General features: G+C 44.8%; 1 protein-coding gene across 1 annotated transcript in view; it reads left to right on the top strand.

The window, feature by feature from the left end:
* The window catches only part of FAT3 (FAT atypical cadherin 3), a 768,910-nt gene that overhangs the window by 663,113 nt on the left and 85,578 nt on the right, over positions 1-20,219 (top strand). The window contains exons 10-13 of the mRNA XM_053561979.1: positions 1,713-5,786; positions 10,501-10,697; positions 12,518-12,671; positions 15,646-15,879. Coding sequence (XP_053417954.1) covers positions 1,713-5,786; positions 10,501-10,697; positions 12,518-12,671; positions 15,646-15,879 — 4,659 coding nt within the window. The remainder of the gene's footprint in view (positions 1-1,712; positions 5,787-10,500; positions 10,698-12,517; positions 12,672-15,645; positions 15,880-20,219) is intronic.

Raw genomic sequence — 20,219 nt, 5'->3', positions numbered from 1 at the left:
TTTCCATGGACCATGGACCAGGGGTGGGAGATGCTGGGGGCTGGTTTCAGGATGATTCGAGCCCATCACACCTCCACTGCAGGTGAGATTTCCATCAGGAGCACATAACCTTGCAGGCACAGTTCACAGTCAGGGCTCACTGGTGTAAGAATCTAAGGCCCTACTTACTGACAGGGGATGGGGCTCAGGCGGCAAAGCAGATGTAAACACGGGAGGCTTCGCTCATTCCCCCACTGCCCACCTGCTACCCAGCAGCCTGGCTCCTAACAGGCTCCACACTGGTACTGGTCCTCGACCCAGGAGTTGGGGCCCGTAGGCCTAGTGAATCAAATGGCCACCAGTTGCAGCAACGGCCTTGAGCATTTTTTATGTCTCCTTTGATGTCTACATGTGTGTTCAGGGGCACATGAGAGGGTAGAGCAGGCGTAAAGCAGGGTGTGAGAGAAAACGCTCCCAACTCGCAAAGCAGACGGTGACGGGCAAAGAATCCTCCATACTGAATAAACCTCCCCCACACCAAAGCATTGTTTTGGGTGAAGTCACTTTTGATGGAGTGAAATTACTAATTTCAGCTCACAGCTTACCTTTGGGATAATCTGAAACCAACTGACTGGGTGTTCTAAAACCATTCCCACAACCCTCCATCTTTTTTATTTTCTCTATATGTAGACATGTGTTTATTTGGTTTCCACTTTTTGCCTTCACAAAAAAGGCTTAAAATTTAACAACAATAACAATGTTTAAGATAAGGACTAGAAACTAAAACCTCATAAAGAACGAACAAAAATAAGTACATTCGGAAAAGAAATCAGATGATTGCTACCATGAAATATTGAGCAATAATAATAATGCAAAAAAAGTAACATTCACATTGTCAGATAAGAGTATGTCTATCATAGAATGCTTTGACTCTGAGGTTCAATATGGAGTCATCAGTTAACTCCTTCTTATTCTTTTTCCAAAGTCTCAAAAAATAGACAACTAATATTTATACATAAAAATGGAATTTCAAAAAACAGATCATGCCAAATCTTATAGACAATATAAGGGAGGGAAAGGAAAAGAAAAGAAAATAGTGAGTAATTCTCACATAAATTGGATTTAATTTTGACCTAAGTACATTACTTGAATATAACTTTTAATTCAACTTGTTAATATGTTGTTTAGGATAATGCATCCTCATTTATAAGTGAAATTATAATAATATGTTTCCAATTTTAATATCCGGTGTATCCAGATGAAGTAGAATGATGTTGAAGTATTCCTTCTTTTTCCACAACCCTCCGTCTTTTAACACAGAACGTGGAAGGTGACATGAGCTTAGGTACAGATGCCTTTTCACCAGGGGCATGCGTGTGTGCTGGCCCACTCTGTTCCTCTTCCCACAAAGCTGCAAATGAGGAATTCCTGCCCATTCTTAGCACAAAAGTATCTGCTACACTCACTCTTATATCCCAGCTGGAATTTACACAGTGCTGTGTTGTTCTTGTTACTGTTCCTAACTTGGATTAAGAAGATAGTGATCTGAAATTCACAAAAGTACTGGAAAACTCATTTCTAGTTACTGAAGGAATGATTCAGACTGCCTACAATAATTGCTTTCTACGAGCCATGTTGCAGTAAGGTGTCTTTCGATGACGAGTTCATCGTAAAAAAAGACTCTGTGTCTAATGACCCGCTAACTCATTTCCCCATTGAATTCTGTATTTTAGGCAACACCGGCAATACGTTCAAGATCGAACCAGTCCTGGGCATCATCACTGTTGCCAAAGAACCAGACATGACAGCCATGGGTCAGTTTGTCCTGTCCGTCAAGGTCACCGATCAGGGTTCCCCACCAATGTCTGCCACTGCAATCGTGCGCATTTCTGTCACTATGTCTGATAATTCTCACCCCAAGTTCATGCACAAAGATTACCAAGCAGAAGTCAACGAAAATGTTGACATTGGAACATCAGTCATCCTTATCTCTGCCATCAGTCAGTCTACCCTCATTTATGAAGTCAAAGATGGAGACGTTGATGGGATCTTTACCATAAATCCATATTCTGGAGTTGTCACCACTCGGAAGGCCCTGGATTATGAGCACACTTCCTCCTATCAGCTCATCGTTCAGGCCACGAACATGGCAGGAATGGCTTCTAATGCCACAGTCAACATTCAGATTGTTGATGAAAATGACAATGCCCCCGTTTTCCTCTTTTCCCAATATTCCGGCAGCCTGAGTGAGGCTGCCCCAGTCAACAGCATTGTCAGGAGCTTTGATAACAGCCCACTGGTGATTCGCGCCTCTGATGCTGACAGCAACCGGAATGCTCTGCTAGTGTATCAGATTGTGGAGTCCATGGCCAAGAAGTTCTTCACAGTGGACTCCAGCACTGGTGCAATTAGAACTATTGCCAACCTGGACCACGAAACCATCGCCCATTTCCATTTTCACGTGCATGTCAGAGACAGTGGGAGCCCCCAGCTGACCGCAGAGAGTCCTGTCGAAGTTAACATTGAGGTGACGGATGTCAACGATAACCCACCTGTTTTTACTCAGGCCGTGTTTGAGACTGTCTTACTTCTCCCTACGTATGTCGGAGTGGAGGTTCTAAAAGTCAGTGCCACAGACCCTGATGCTGAAGTGCCCCCCGAGCTGACATACAGCCTCATGGAAGGCAGCTTGGAACATTTTTTAATTGACTCAAGTAGTGGAGTACTCACCATAAAAAACAACAACCTCTCCAAAGATCACTACATGCTGATAGCTAAAGTGTCCGACGGAAAGTTCTACAGTACATCCATGGTCAACGTCATGGTTAAGGAAGCCATGGACAGTGGCCTCCACTTTACACAAAGCTTTTACTCTACATCAATCTCAGAGAACAACACAAACATAACCAAAGTTGCTATTGTCAATGCAGTTGGAAATCGCCTTAACGAGCCCTTAAAATACAGCATCTTAAACCCAGGAAATAAATTCAAGATCAAGTCTACCTCAGGAGTCATTCAGACCACTGGAGTCCCCTTTGACCGTGAAGAGCAAGAGTTATATGAGCTAGTGGTGGAAGCCAGCCGTGAGCTGGACCTTCTGCGTGTGGCCAGGGTGGTGGTCAGGGTCAGCATCGAGGACATAAATGACAATTCTCCAGTCTTTGTGGGACTCCCTTATTACGCTGCTGTGCAAGTCGATGCTGAGCCCGGGACTCTGATCTACCAGGTGACAGCCATTGACAAAGACAAAGGTGCAAATGGAGAAGTGACCTATGTCCTACAGGATGACTATGGCCACTTTGAAATTAACCCTAATTCAGGGAATGTTATTTTAAAAGAAGCCTTCAACTCCGACTTGTCCAACATTGAGTATGGAGTTACCATTCTAGCGAAGGATGGTGGAAAACCCTCTTTGTCTACATCTGTGGAGCTCCCCATCACTATTGTCAACAAAGCAATGCCCGTGTTTGATAAGCCCTTTTATACGGCATCCATTGATGAAGACATCCGAGTGGAAACCCCTATTCTAAGCATTAACGCCACGAGTCCGGAAGGTCAAGGCATCATATACATCATTATTGATGGGGATCCTTTCGAACAATTTAACGTTGACTTTGACACTGGGGTCCTGAAAGTTGTTAGCCCTTTGGATTACGAAGCTACATCTGTTTATAAGCTGACGATAAGAGCCAGTGATGCCCTGACTGGTGCTAGGGCTGAAGTCACCGTTGACCTGCTGGTCAATGATGTAAATGACAACCCACCTATTTTTGACCAGCCCACATACAACACAACATTATCAGAAGCGTCTCTTATTGGGACACCCGTTTTGCAGGTTGTCTCTACTGATGCAGACTCAGAAAACAATAAAATGGTACATTATCAGATTGTCCAGGATACTTACAACAGCACAGATTATTTTCACATAGACAGCACAAGTGGCTTGATCCTGACAGCACGGATGCTGGACCATGAGTTAGTACAACACTGCACTTTGAAAGTCAGATCCACAGACAGTGGCTTCCCGTCTCTGAGCAGTGAGGTTCTGGTTCACATCCACATCTCTGACATAAACGACAACCCTCCAGTTTTTAATCAGCTCATTTATGAGTCATATGTAAGTGAATTGGCACCCCGGGGCCATTTTGTAACCTGTGTACAAGCCTCTGATGCCGATAGCTCTGACTTCGACCGGCTGGAGTATAGCATTCTCTCTGGGAACGACCGCACGAGCTTTCTGATGGACAGCAGGAGTGGAGTCATCACACTGTCCAGCCACCGGAAGCAGCGGATGGAGCCTCTGTACAGTCTGAACGTGTCAGTCTCCGACGGGTTGTTCACCAGCACGGCTCAGGTGCACATCAGGGTACTTGGGGCTAATCTGTACAGCCCTGCCTTCTCACAAAGCACATACGTAGCTGAAGTGAGAGAGAATGTAGCTCCTGGGACAAAGGTAATTCACGTTCGAGCCACGGACGGGGATCCAGGGACTTATGGGCAGATCAGCTACGCCATCGTCAATGACTTTGCCAAGGATCGGTTCCTCATTGACGGCAATGGACAGGTTGTCACCACGGAAAGGCTAGACCGGGAAAACCCTCTGGAGGGAGACATCAGTATTTTTTTGAGAGCTCTTGATGGTGGAGGGAGAACAAGTTTCTGCACCGTGCGGGTGATTGTTGTGGATGAAAATGACAATGCCCCCCAGTTCCTGACAGTGGAGTACAGAGCCAGCGTCAGGGCAGATGTCGGGAGGGGCCACTTGGTCACTCAGGTGCAAGCCACGGACCCAGATGATGGAGCAAATTCGAGAATCACCTACTCCCTCTATAGCGAGGCCTCGGTCTCTGTGGCTGACCTCCTGGAGATGGATCCTGACAATGGCTGGATGGTCACAAAAGGCAATTTTAATCAGCTGAAAAATACAGTGTTGTCGTTCTTTGTCAAAGCGGTGGATGGGGGCGCCCCGGTGAAGCACTCCCTCATTCCCGTCTACATCCATGTCTTGCCCCCTGAAACACTTTTGCCTTCGTTCACCCAGCCGCAATATTCCTTTGCCGTCGCCGAGGATACAGCCATTGGTTGCACAGTGGACACCCTGAGGGTCCTGCCCGGTCAGAACGTCCGGTTCAGCACCGTGAATGGGGAACGGCCGGAAAATAACAGAGGGGGCGTCTTCATCATAGAACAGGACACAGGCACGATCAAGCTTGACAAGCGCCTTGACCATGAAGCCACCCCAGCTTTCCACTTTAAAGCAGCGGCCACTGTCCCCCTGGACAAGATAGACATCGTGTTCACTGTGGATGTCGATATCAAGGTATTGGACTTGAACGACAACAAGCCGGTCTTTGAAACTTTGAGCTACGAGACCATCATAATGGAAGGGATGCCCGTCGGCACCAAACTCACCCAGGTGAGAGCGAGAGATGTGGACTGGGGAGCCAATGGGCAGGTCACGTACTCCCTCCACGCAGATTCCCAGCCCGAAAAGGTCCTGGAGGCCTTCAGCATTGACAGCAACACCGGCTGGATCAGCACCCTGAAGGACCTGGATCATGAGACTGACCCCGAATTCACCTTCTCCGTGCTGGCCTCGGACCTCGGAGAGGCGTTCTCTCTGTCCTCCACCACCGTGGTGTCTGTGAAGGTGACAGATATAAATGACAATGCGCCCGTCTTTGCCCAGGAGGTGTACCGAGGGAATGTGAAGGAGAGCGACCCTCCCGGCGAGGTGGTGGCTGTCCTCAGCACCTGGGACAGAGACACATCCCATGTGAACAGCCAAGTGAGCTACCACATTACAGGTAAGTCCACAGCCAGGGTTTTAAGTCTGTGCTCTGTTTGATAAAGACAAATGGGAGGTGGCCACTGGGAGTAAGAGTGGGAGAGAGGAAGGGAGCCGAGATGAGGAATTCAGAGTTACCAAACCTCTCTGGGGCTGAGAGAAAAATCTCCGAGCAGACTGAGGTTTTTGCTTGGTGGTTGCTGTGAACTCAGCCTTAGTTTGGAGTTCACAGGTTTGCCAACAAAATGTTACCCAGATTGGTACCCAGTCCTTGTATCACTTCTTACCATTTAAAAAGGAGTCCAGCCAAGCATCTCAGTTGAAGAAATGAAAATAATGACTCTCTTGGGAGCAGCGGCCGTAGCTCAGTGGGTAGTGCACCAGCCACACACGCCGAGCCTGGTGGGTTAGAATCTGGCCCAGGCCAGCTAAAGCAACAATGACAACTGCAACAGAAAAATAGCTTGTGGTGTAACCCCAGCTACTTGGGAGGCTGAGGCAAGAGAATTGCTTAAGCCCAAGAGTTTGAGGTTGCTGTGAGCTGTGATGTCAACACACTCTACCCACGTTGAGACTGTCTTAAAACAAAAAAAAAAAGAAAACTCTTTTTGGTGGGGAGCTTAACTATATTACTTGTTCCTACTTTTTTTGTTGTGCTAAGAAAAACCAGTAGCTTCATTCCAGTAAGCATCACGTGCAAGTTCCTCCTGGCCAGAGGAACACATATGCACACACACACGCATACACAAGCACACACATGCACACAGACGTGCACACACACATGCGCACACACACATGCACATGCAGACATGCACACACACGGACACACACAAATGCACACAGACATATGCACACACATGCACACACACAGACATGCGCACACACATGGACACACATACACAAATGCACACAGACATATGCACACACACGGACACACATACACAAATGCACACAGACATATGCATGCACACATGCACACACACACAGACATGCACACACATGGACACACACATACACACACAAATACACACAGACATATGCACACGCACACATGCACACACACGGACACACATACACAAATGCACACAGACATATGCGCACACACACATGCACACACACGGACACACACAAATGCACACAGACATATGCGCGCACACACATGCATACACAGACATGCACACACGGACATACACAAATGCACACAGACATATGCACGTACACATGCACACACACGGACACACATACACAAATGCACACAGACATGCACGCCACATGCACACACACAGACATGCACACACACTGACACACACACACACACACGGACACACACATACACACACAAATGCACACAGACATATGCACACACACGGACACACGCATACACACACAAATGCACACACACGAAAAAACATACACACAAATGCACACAGACATATGCGCACACACACATACACACACAAATGCACACAGACATATGCACACACACATGCACATGCACACATGCACACATGGACACACATACACAAATGCACACAGACATATGCGCACACACACATGCACACACACGGACACACACATACACACAAATGCACACAGACATGTGTACACACACATGCACACACACGGACACACACATACACAAATGCACACAGACATATGCACGCACACATGCACACACACGGACATACACATACACAAATGCACACAGACATATGCACACACGGACACACACTTACACACACAAATGCACACAGACATGCGTACACACACATGCACACACACGGACACACACATACACACACAAATGCACACAGACATATGCATGCACACATACACACACACGGACACACACATACACACACCAATGCACACACACATGCACACATGCACACACACGGACACACACATACACACATGCACACACACGGACACACACATACACAAATGCACACAGACATATGCGCACACATATGTACCCACACATATGCAAATTGAAGGATAACATTCAATCTTTCAGCAAGAAATCCTAAATTACAACTCCACACTAAGGAGTTATTTCTTCTGGAAACTGAATTTTCTTGGCTCTTTTTTCTGTCTTTCAATGGGAAAGCCCAGTGGGAAATCCAAGAAAGACGAAGGTGGTCCCCGAGAGTGCACGGAAAACACCACCGTTGCTCTGAGGGGCTGAGGATGTCACGTCAGGGTGGAGAAGGGTCGCTACGGCTCAGGAGTAGCTTCCTGAGGATGGCTGGCCTTGAAATGGAACAGGAGCGGTCAGGGGTGGAGGGGAAGTCTCCCTAAAAATCATCTGAGGGGTTGAAAGCTAATATTTCAATGTTGTCACATTCCAATGCAGAACATAAACAAACTGCCAGAAGATTTTAAAGAATCCATCAATACTCCGCATCAGGTGGCTTCCCTTTAGAAAAACTACATTATTCAGAGTGAAAAATGAATTAATTAGAATACCCTTAGGACACAGAATCTGCTTAAGTATGTTAGTGGGAAAGTTAATTAATCACTACAGAATAAGATCCACCTGGAGCGAATGTGGGCGCGCTCGGGATTGCGACAGTTTGGGGCTTATTCTTCCCCTCGTCCCTGATGGAACTATTCTCCTGGTGGCATTTTCCATCTGAAACACTTAATGCATTTTGTGCTTTACTGATACCTTTGGTTATTGTTATTAATATATATATGCGTGTGTATTTCTGCAGTGGGTGAGGGACAGAAAGCAGTGAATAAAGTACCACTTTGATTCATTTACATTTAATTTCAGGGAGAAAAAATCTAAGGCATTTTGAGGGATTCTTTTCTCTCTGGAAGAATTGTTAAATACTCAACCTTCATTATTTATTGATAGTCTCTGAATTCTTGATGGATGTTTTAAACTAGGGACCATCCCTTGGACTCTAACAAAGTAATGAGTACAAAGTAGCTTGAAGCTACTGTTAACTATTAGCAGTGCCAACCACCAACTGATTTTAATTAGATTTAACTTTTGCTTTGGATGTAGCACAACTTGGCCATGCTGCCTCAGATTAACAAAAGACCATTAATCATTTTATGTAACAAAAGCACAGTGTGGGCCTGCACTGAAAGCGTGTAATAGAGAGGTTAAATTTGTGTACACTCAAATAAGATTCAACTAACGCATAATTGAGCCCAAGCCAGTGGTGGAGAAAGGTGATATCTCAGGGAGGACCCAGAACCTCCCAGAGCAGGTATTGACATTGGGGCCAAATAATTCTTTGTTTGGGTGGGGGGGCAGCTGTCCTATATGGTAAGATATTTGCAGCATCCCTGGCCTCTAGTCACTACACCCTAGTAGCATGCAGGGCTGCCATTATCACCGTCCTCCCACCACTGCGCAGACCCTCCAGACTCTGCCCCCCAGAGCAGGGAAGGATACTTCCCCAAAGGAATGTACGGCCCTCACCTTTTCTGCACTGTCTGCCCGATTTGGTCCCATTTATGCCACGGCTGACTCACAGTGCCGAGGCCCTTGGATGGACCACCCCACTACCACCACAGATGCCTTCTAATGAAGAGTGAAGTTTGGCACGCACATCCCACTGCTCCCCACTGCATCCCACCGGCAGGACTCTGATGTTTGCCTTCTGCCTTTAAAGTCTCTTCATACCTGGGGGAGATAGCTCCACATTTTCCATGAAGTAGCAGCCAGCGCACAGTAGGCTGTCCTTGTGTGTCTGTTCATTGTCACTCTTCCACTCTAGAATGTCGAGCTCCCTGGGAGAGTATTGGGAGTGGAAGTCCGGGCAGCTTTCCCACCACTGTAGACCTGCCTCCCAGGTCAGGGCCTGACCCAGAGTGGGTAATAAATATCGATTGACCGCCCAAATAAATGAGATGGTGGTCACCAAACCTGACTTAACTCCCTGCCGGTTGTCTTGCCCAGCCTTCCCCAGTGTTTGAAATGACTTTATTTCCCTTGCAGAGATTAGAAGGTCAAGGTCGTTTTCTTCTCTCCTCTGTCTTGTTCTCTAGTCTGCTTTTACCTCTTTGTGGTTTAATTATATGCAACAGTAATATGTCTGGGCTATTTCACTTTGTCTCTCTCTTTTTCTTCCTCTTTCCCCCCTTGCACTCTGATAAGTTTGATTCAATTGCACTGCTTCTCTTTGAACCACTCCTTAAATGACTCGCCCTTAGGACTATTTAATTCTAAGAGACCTTCCTCTGTCGTGTAAACTTTTCTCACCCAATGTCCCATTCTTACTGAGAAGAGCAGAGCTGTGAAAATAAGGTCTTCATTAAAAGATTCCTTAATAGAACTAACTGCCTTCGCTTGATTACATAATCAACAGCTAATGAAATTGTCTTGGTAACAAGAGCTGCCGTGTATTACAGCCTCTCTTGAGACTAAGTGCAAAGACAATTGTGTCATCCTGAGAAGAGGATTGATTGTTCACAGTTTGAATTTGATTGTCCTTAAGGGGAACTAAACAAGAGATCATCTCCAGCTCCTCGAAGTGAATTTTATTCTCTTGGAAAGTTACTGTTTCACTTTCCACACAAGCCAAGCACATAAATATCATGCTTGGTTGCAAGAGAGGCACAGGGTGTATCAAGATTCTTTTTTAGTATCATCAATGATACAGCTTGAGGGACACCTGGATGACCCCTGCGGGCCTCTCAGGGTAGTTGTAGATCAAGGCATTTCATTGCACATTTTCCAAAGCTCTTTTTTTTTTTTTTTTTTTTTACTGCAGGAGGAAACCCCCGAGGTCGGTTTGCCCTGGGCCTGGTGCAGAGTGAGTGGAAGGTCTATGTGAAGAGACCTCTTGATAGAGAAGAACAAAACATGTACTTCCTCAATGTCACTGCCACCGATGGGCTCTTTGTCACACAGGCCATGGTGGAGGTGACGGTCACTGATGTGAATGACAACAGCCCAGTGTGCGATCAGGTGAGATTTGGAGACACCGCTCTGCTTTTTACTCTGCTTCTCTAAAATGAAATCAAAGGGCGGTGCCTGTAGCTCAAGGAGTAGGGTGCCGGTCCCATATACGGGAGGTGGCGGGTTCAAACCCAGCCCCGGCATAAAAACCACCAAAAAAAAAAATAAATAAATAAATAAAATGAAATCAAAACCCATTTCACTTTTCTTTTTAAGGCCAAACTTTTGCTCTTGCCTCCAATTGGCTATAAGAAGGTAGGAGGTGGAGCCTAGGATGAAATAGTCTAAATATGAAAAGATCAGGTGCCGAATTACACCCCTCTGCCTTATCAAAAAACAAATAGGAAACAATCTCTTCAAATGAAATAATTTTTAAGCACTTCTTAAAGAACCCTATCATATATTCTGTCTAAGTCACTGAAAATCATAGAAGAGAAATGGCCCACAATTCAGCATAAGATACTGGTTTGTACAAGTTTGTACAACTGTTTAGCAGCAATGTTGGGGCTGAACACAGGTCTCCAGCCTCTTTATCAAGCAGCGTTTTACTACTGTATAAAACCTAATGCCAATACAAAGTGCCAGTCCTAGATTTTATTTTCATTCTTACTAAAACCAAATCACAATTTATTTTTTTCCTTAGCATGTTAGATAAAGAGACAATATTGGTGCCCTATAGCATAAAAAAGTGTTACAAACTGATTCGATCTCTCCTGCCAATGAAATATTAGTAGTGGCTCTTTAAAGAGTTGAAAATCAGGGGCCAGGAACAGTGGCTCACGCCTGTAATTCTAGCACTCTGGGAGGCCGGGGTGGGTGCATTGCCTGAGCTCAAAGGTTTGAGACCAGCCTGAGCAAAAGTGACATCACATCTCTACTAAAATAAAACAAAACAGCTGAGTGTTATGGCAGGCAGCTGTAGTCCCAACTACTTGGGAAGCTGAGGCAAGAGGATGCCTTCAGCCTAGAAGTTTGAGGTTGCTGTGAGTTATGATGCCATGGCACTGTACCCAGGGTGACGGAGTGAGACTGTCTTAAATGAAAGTAGCTAGGCATCTTACAAGGGTGTATGTGAAACTTAGTCAATGTAGAATGTAAATGTCTTAACACAATAACTAAGAAAATGCCAGGAAGGCTATGTTAATCAGTGTGATGAAAATGTGTCAAACGGTCTATAAAACCAGTGTATGGTGCCCCATGATCACATTAATGTACACAGTTCTGATTTAATAATAAAAATAAAAGTAGCTAGGCATAGTGGTGTAAGCCTGTCGTCCCAGCTCCTGGAGAGGCTGAGACAAGAAGATTTCCCAAGCCCAAGAATTTGAGGTTGCTATGAGCTATGGTGATGTGACAGCACTCTACCAAAACCGACAGAGTGAGGCTCTGTCAGAAAAAGCAATCAATCAATCATAATAAAAAACAGTTGAAAAGCAGTCCTAGGACTTACTGGGACTCAATAGTGTACCATGGTCAATGTGTGGTGAGTGTCGGGGTTCCAGAGGGTGAGATATTTATCTGTTTTCTTCACCACTGTACATTTAGCACCTAGAGTGGTACCCGGCACGTAGTAGGTGCTTAGTGAATGTTTGTTAAATGAACGAGAGTGACAGAGCAGCAGATATGAAATATCTCATAACATATTATAATATGGTTCTGAGGTAAAGGGAAAAAGTTGCAGAAACAAGGCTCTAGAAATGAATTTTTTTCATTAAGTCTTTTGTACATAGATCAGAAATGAATTTTTAAATAAATCACACACAATGCTAACTATGGCAATTGTCCCATGAAGACTAAGAATGTAGTTACCTTTATTTACCTTTGCCCAGGTTGCATATACAGCGTTATTTCCTGAAGACATTCCACCAAATAAAATCATCCTGAAGGTTGGCGCTAAAGATGCCGATATCGGATCCAATGCAGATATCCAATACTCTCTCGACGGATCTGGAAGCAATGAATTCTTTCTAGACCCAGAAAGTGGTAAGGTGAAATTTGTTCTTTGAGTAAACGTCATCATTAATCCCTGAAAGAAGTTAAACTCTCGTCTGGTCTTATCACTAGCAGATAGTAGACTTGATAGTGTGGGGTGGAGATGAACCGACAATAGACGGATTAATAGGAGAAAAGGCACACAAATTTACTTAGGTGCACACGGGCGCTGGAGTTCTGAAAATATGAAACTCAAAGCAGTGCCAGACGGAAGCTTTAATACCCTCTTCATAGGGGAAAGAGAAGTGGGAGAAAATATGTAATTTTAGATGACTAGCAAATTATTTTGCGGGGGAATGGATGGACCTGCGAAACAAACATTATCTTGTAAATAATTCTCTTAGAAAACTCAGTGAGGCCAGCAAATTGTGGGAAGGTGAGGAACTGACTCCTCGGAGAACAAAGGCCAGTCACGCAGGTGAAGTCTCACAGATGATCTCTTGCAGCCATCCTCAGAAGAACAGATGGAAAGTCTTTGGGGGTGTTCTGATGCCTTCTGGTTTTCTTCCTCTTCTCCAGAGGTTATTCCTTCCTGGTTATTTGATGAAATTCCTGGGGAAAGGGGTCTTAAGACAATTGGACTTCTTTTGGAAAGAAATTTTCTTTCCAGGTGAAATAAGGAAATTCCAGGGAGAGTGCACTTCCCTGCACTTGGAGCAGCAGAGGAAAAAAAAAAAGAAGTTAAAAATTTCTTGATTCTAAAGTATCTCCTAAGGCAGTCGTTCTCAACCTTCCTAATGCTGCAACCCTTTTGTAGCAAGGAAAATAATTTTATGGTGGGGGGTCACCAGAACAGTGCCATGAGGCACTGTATTAAAGGGTCGGGTCATTAGGAAAGTTGAGGACCAATGTTCTAAGGCGTTCCAAATTCTTTTAATTCAAAGTATTTGGCATGCCAAACCACTTCAACAATAGGATGGATGCTCAGTATCTCGGCTCTATCTAAGAAATAGTAGGAGCATATGGTGTCCAAATGCGGTTGCTCTGGACCACACAGACTTTATTTGGTTTATAAAACCTGCCTGGACTTTCCCTAGCAGACATTTCTATTTGCTTCTGGTTCTCACATCTCTGCGTTAAGGCACATGCTTGTAAGAGGCATAAATCAAGTGATAGCACAAACGCAGGTTGCCGTGCAAACCAGACTGCAATGCAAAGGGAAGAAAGCTTTTCATTTCCAGGTCCCTTTTGGGTCCTTTTCTAATTCTCGCCAACACAGTTGTCTGCTTTTTATTGGACATTCATGCTATGTACCCTCAGATTTGCTTGCTAATTTAGGTAAAATTTACTAGGTGAAAGGTTATACAAGCTAAAGGCAGATGCCTGCGTGAAAGGCCAAAGATAACGGAAAAGTCATTTTCTGAGGAGGCAACTATTTTAGGGTTGCGAATCGAATGATCCATCCAATGGCGATTTTTAAATGAAGTGTAAAGATGGATTAGCTTGCACATTTCCAGCTGTATTGGTCCCAGCGAACGGTGACTAACTAGCCACAGGGGAGCAACCCTCTTAGCTCCCTGGGCCTGGTGATGATTTCCTCTGTAGGTAACATTGAGGGGTAGATGGTAGACATAAAAAAACCTCATGGAACATTTGTAGTAAATTCCAAGATTAAAAAAATAATAATAATGATCATCATGTCCATGGGATATTCTTCCCCAGTAGGGAAAACAGACAAGTAACCCAATAATGATAATAAAAGTGAGAATGGAATGAGTATCCAGGAAAAATATCAGGGGAGCTGTATCTAGATACAGAGGAAGAAGTGACTAAGATTCTGGAGAGAGGGAAAGGGAAGCTGTGTTCAGGAAGAGCTTGCATTTGAGCTGAGCAGGAGTCCAGTAGCGACAGGAGGACATGGGGACAGTGTGACCCCAAGACACTGCACACTCAGGAAATGTTACGTGCCGGAGTGGCAAGAAGACAGCGTCAGGTCAGATCACGGCGAGTCTTGAGTGTCCAGCTGCAAAGCCACTGGCTGCTTTTTGAAGACGAGAGGGAAGAGGACCCAGCCAGTGTTTGAGAAGTGGCTTGATGCGGCCGGGCCACTGTAGGAGGAACTGCCTTAAAATATAGCTATCGCCATCTGGAGAATGTCTACTAAGTGTGTTTACGTGTGATAATATTTCATGAGTCATGCTTTTTGCCAAGTAGCATTTATCCAGGTTTGTCAACGTACTTGTTATCATTATCTATTGAAACTTAAACAAAACAAAACAAAAAACTCCACGGGAGCCGTCATCCAGCACCAGAACAACAGTTCCAGTAGTTAAAGTACAGACGTGGCAGCCCTCCACGCTGGCTGCCAAGTAACTGCTCCTCCAAGCTCCTCCCGCTGTCCCCACCTGACCTTCCCCCAGTCCCCACAGGCCCTTCCATAATTCCAGAAGGAAAGGGTCAGCCCTGGTACAGCCGTGGTCCTTCAAATGCTACTCTGCTAAAGCCACCCTCTGTTTCGATTGCCTGTTATCCCCTAAAAGATGGAATAAAAAATAAGCATCTGGAAGCAAAGAGACTGTCCTTGTGAGTCTACAAGTTGCTGAGGAGTGTTGACAGTATTGACCATCAGAGATCCAGAGGTACTGGTCCATTCCCTATGCTTTTTCTGGAGATACAGCAGGGAGCCAGAGACCAATCTCCAGAGGGGATCTCGAGAGGTTTAGAGAGATAGGAGGCTCTTCATGTAGCTTAAAGAAAGGACCTCTGATACCAGAAGGTCCTCAGAGGGACTGATTGATCTGAAGGTCATGAAGCTGGTTTGTTGCTGCATCCAGAATCCCATATATTTTTCCTGATGCTTACAAATAATTGAATGTTCTGTATCTTTTAAAAGTATGGGGTACTTGGACCAAGGGCCATTGGTCCTTTCTGTATTGGGAATTCTTTATGTAGTTGATCCTCTGCTCTTTAAAGGAAGACAACTTTTGAAAAGCCAGACCCATCATGCTGCTGTTTACTTTCCCAGGTGAGTTAAAAACCTTAGCTCTGTTGGACCGTGAGCGGGTCCCCGTGTACAACCTGATCGCCAGAGCCACGGATGGGGGCGGGAGGTTCTGCCAGTCTGACATCCGCCTGACGCTGGAGGATGTGAACGATAACCCCCCCATGTTTTCTTCTGACCACTACAACGCCTGTGTCTATGAGAACACGGCCACAAAGGCTCTGCTGACAAGAGTTCAAGCCGTGGACCCTGATGTTGGTAAGTCCCTTGCACTGGCCGGGCCTCTCCCTGTTCAGAGAGTGGACATAATTCCCTTCCCTTCACGTTAGGAGAACCTTCATCAGCAGGCTGGGTGCCTTACTTCATCTGCATGAGAAAACTCTGCACGTAATCCTCCCCCCTCTTTCTACGGTTTGAAGAAGAGGTGCTATGAATTCCTGGTACCTTTTAGCAGAGGGTTTGGGGTTGGTTTGGTTACGTTTTTTATGAGTTTTCTTTTTTTGATGTTTTGAATACACTGATAGCTTCCTCGCTTGCCTATTCCTCCAACAGGTGGGTAAAATGCTGTGTTGTGAGGCAGCGAAGTTTCGTTTCCATTTCTTTGAAGAATTACATCACATGCTTTGGCTGAAATAGGACAATCTCGATTTATTGGAGTGCCCCCTAGTGCAATGACCAGTTAGCAAATGTGCTACCAGTCCAATGTGGATTTTTTAAAGTGCCATTTTCCAGTGTATTTTTGTCACACAGAAGCTGGCATTAGTAGGAGACAGAGGAAGGGTGGGTGAGATAAGGGATTAGAATTGGAAGTTGCTAATAAAGTTTGTGTTCAGATCTACTTTACATGATGAGATGGTGAGTTAGAAAAGACTGGAGTTAATTGCTAGGTAGACCTTCTGAGAATGTGTAAGTTATTGAGGTGACTACGTGATGGAATGTACGTGTGAAAGGGCAGGTAGACGGCCTCTTGGATGTGCATTTTATGAGCTGTAAATCAGAGGACTAACTAGGGAATGATGGGGTGTGTCTGCTATGCTAAACAGGCCTTCATGTAATTCAGTGTCTTATTGCTTAACTCTGAATTGAAAGAAAAATTATTGGACTAATGGAAAAGTAAATACATGATAATTAGTTGAAAACAAACCTAGAGCCCAGGGTCTCTGCGTATTTCCCCTTAGAGAAATTAGTGGCTACACTTTGAATTATTGCTCTTAGCTCATTAGCATAATTTTCGAGGCTGAATACCAACCCTTTTAAAGTCTGTATGTTACAGAGCTTTGTGAAAAATGGGAAACAGGAAAAGACTCTGTTATTGACATATAATTATATAACACCTACAAATACTCTTTTTTAAAGGAGGATTAGGAAACATTCTCTGGGCTTTTATTAGCAGATGACTTTTAGGGGAAAGAGGACAGAATTAATGCAAATGAATCTTTTAATCATTTTAAACTTGATTTTGAGGATGTATAATTAGACCACAGATGAAATTTTAAAAGCTAAAATGTTGGAATTTTCCTACTCACTCTCTTCACAAAGGAACTGGCTGCACTCAAACTACTGGAGATTGAACGTGAAAGTCTGATCAGTGCACGTGGCCTTGTTTCCGTTGGGGTGCGGGTGGGCTGGAGTGTCATGCACCTGCAGCTGTTCTGCGAGTTAGTGAAGAACATGAACTTAGCTGCGTCCTTTCACTTCCTCTGAGCCAGATAGACAGGCTAGGAATTGCAGAAGGAAAGTCTCGACTCTCGGGGGCAGGCGTGGTAGCTCACACCTGTAATCTTAGCACTATGGGAGGTCAAGGTAGGTATGTTGCCTGGGCTCACAGGTTCAAGACCAGCCTGTGCAAGTGCAAGACCTCGTCTTAAAAAAAAAAAAAAAGCTGGATGTTGTGGCAGGTGCCTGTAGTTCCAGCTACTTGGGAGACTGAGGCAAGACAATTGCTTGAGCCCAAGATTTAGAGGTTTCTGTGAGCTCTGACACCACAGCACTCTACTGAGGGTGACAAAGTGAGACTCTGTCTCAAAAAAAAAAAAAAAAAAGAAAGTCTCGACTCCGGGTGTGTAAAAAAGCAGACATGATAAAGACTTTAAAGCAGTGGTCCCCAGCATTTTTGGGGTCCATTTTTCCACCGATTGGGGAGGTGGGGGGACAGATGGGACAGGAGGGGGATTCAGGGCAAGCTAGCTATGGGGATGGCAGCTGTAAATACAGATGAAGTGTCACTTGCTCACCTGCCAGTCCCCTCCTCCTGTGCGGCCACATTCCTAATGGGCCTGAACTTTTTTGGCAGGAGGGACTGGTTTCACAGAAGATCATTTTTCCAGGGATGGGAGTGTGGGGAAGGGGTGAGAGGTGGGGGCATGTGACAGAAGGCAGAGCTCAGGCAGGTAGTGATGCTGGGACCTAGTTTCTAAGAAGCCATTGACCCAGTACCGGTCCACGGTCCAGGGATTGGGGACCACAGCAAAAGACCCAAAGCAGAATGAAGACCTTGCCAGCACCGTGATTAGCTTTTTGTGACAATGAGTAAAAGGTTTGTGTTTAATAAAGCATCAGATAGAGACAGAGACCACAGATACTGCTGACACCTGGGTATAAACTATATTCACCAGGCTGTGGTATCAGCCTCCGAAAAACTCTAGCATAAGACTCCAGATTCTGGTTCAATTTCTTAGTTTTAATAGAAGGTCTCCTTTAGCTTTAAAAAAAGTAATGGCGGGTGCCTGTAGTCCCAGCTGCTCGGGAGGCTGAGGCAAGAGAATCGCGTAAGCCCAAGAGTTAGAGGTTGCTGTGAGCCGTGTGATGCCACGGCACTCTACCCGAGGGCGGTACAGTGAGACTCTGTCTCTACAAAAAAAAAAAAAAAAGTAAAAAAAAAAAGTAAAAGAAAAGAAAAGAAGTAAGGTAGGTGGAAAAGAACAAATCAACACTCCAACACTCATTAACAGTATAAGCTATGCCCCTGGCACCATGCAGGGGGAGAGGTGGAGATAGGTCTTGGTCAGAGCTGGAGGGGGATTTCAGTAGCTGTACTGTTAAACCCAAGCCAAGATCAAACCCCTGGCTGTCAGTGCTGGGTGGCTTATGAAATTGGAATTCGTGACCTGATCAGGACACTTCCCGTCTTTAGTGTGACCATTTTCCATCTCTCGTAAGAGATGTGAGCCTGTGCACTGTGATCACTACGTTGCTGAGTGAGGAATTCGTCCTGGGGCCAAAGCAAACCTCGAGCCAGAAGCTGAGTTTATAAAGGAATGGCTGTCAAGCTGAGTCTAGCCTTCCAGGATCTTTCGTTTGGCTTACACAGTGTTCAAAGTAGCATAAAAATGTTTTCAACATTTGGAAGTCATATTTTTATTTGAAGTGTAGATTTTCAGTATTTTTTGAAAACAGCAAACTCAGAAGCCACAACCGTTCCAGGCACACGGGTCCCTCCGTGGCAGCTGGTCCTTGACATGGGCCACAGCTTTCCCCTCCCCCTTTCCAGCCACTTCACTTGTTTAGTTACCTCCCAACTTGTTTGCAACCCCTTCCATGATGTTACAAGGAGATGAGTGATTTTTTTTTTTAAATTTTCATTTTGATAATTATAGGTTCATAGGAGTTGCAAAGTAGTTTACAGAGAGGTCAACTGCTCTTTTCACCCAGCCCTTTTGCCAGTGGCAACATCTTGCCTAACAGTAGTGCACCATCAAAACAAGGAAATGAAGGAAATGGACGCACCGGCCATAGAGCTTATTCAGATTTCAGTGTGTGTGAGTGTGTGTGTGTTGTTTTTTCTTTTTGCTCTTGTACTTCAGAATTTATTTTTTTCTTATTTTTTTATTAAATCATGACCGTGTACATTAAAATTGTAGCATATGTATACCATGGAATATTATGCAGCCTTAATAAAAGATGTGTGTGTTTCTATGCAATGTTATCACCTGTGCGGCTTCATGTAACCACCACCACCTTCCTCCACCACAAGGCTTCCTCCTGCTGCCCTTTAGAGCCACCCTCACCTCCCCCTCCACCTCTGTCCCCACTCATAACCCACAGCGATCACGAGCCTCCATATCTATAATTTTCTTATTTCAAAAATGCTATTTAAATGAAATCATATAGTTTGTAGCCTTTTGAGATTGGGATTTTTTTCACTCAGCATAATTCCCTTGAGATTCATCTGAGTTGCTTAATTGATTTTTGATCCTAGTGAAGAAAATTGGGTTCCTTTTGTATAAATGGCAGGGATATTTGGTTCATGAAACTTCTTATGGTAAGCATATTCTGTTACCTAAAGTTGTGAATTATTTTACCAGTGCAACAATCTGAATGTTTGTGCCCCTCTAGAATTTATGCATTAGAATCTAATCTCCCATGTGTCTACATTAAGAGGTATAGGCTTTGGAGGCCATTAGGTCAGGTGGGCAGAGCCCTCACGAATGGGATTAGCGCCCTTTGAAAAGAGCCTTGAGGGAGTCAGTTTGCTCCCTCTGCTGTGTGAAGACATACAGAAGGCCCTCTCTACGAGGAACGCGCCCCCACGTACCTCAGATCTGCTAGCACCTTGATCTTGGATTTCTCAGCTTCTAAAACCATGAGCTATAAATTTC

This window comes from Nycticebus coucang, chromosome 14 (genome assembly GCF_027406575.1).
Source record: "Nycticebus coucang isolate mNycCou1 chromosome 14, mNycCou1.pri, whole genome shotgun sequence".
Taxonomy (NCBI): Eukaryota; Metazoa; Chordata; class Mammalia; order Primates; family Lorisidae; genus Nycticebus; species Nycticebus coucang.
This window is presented reverse-complemented; position numbering and strand designations above follow the sequence as displayed.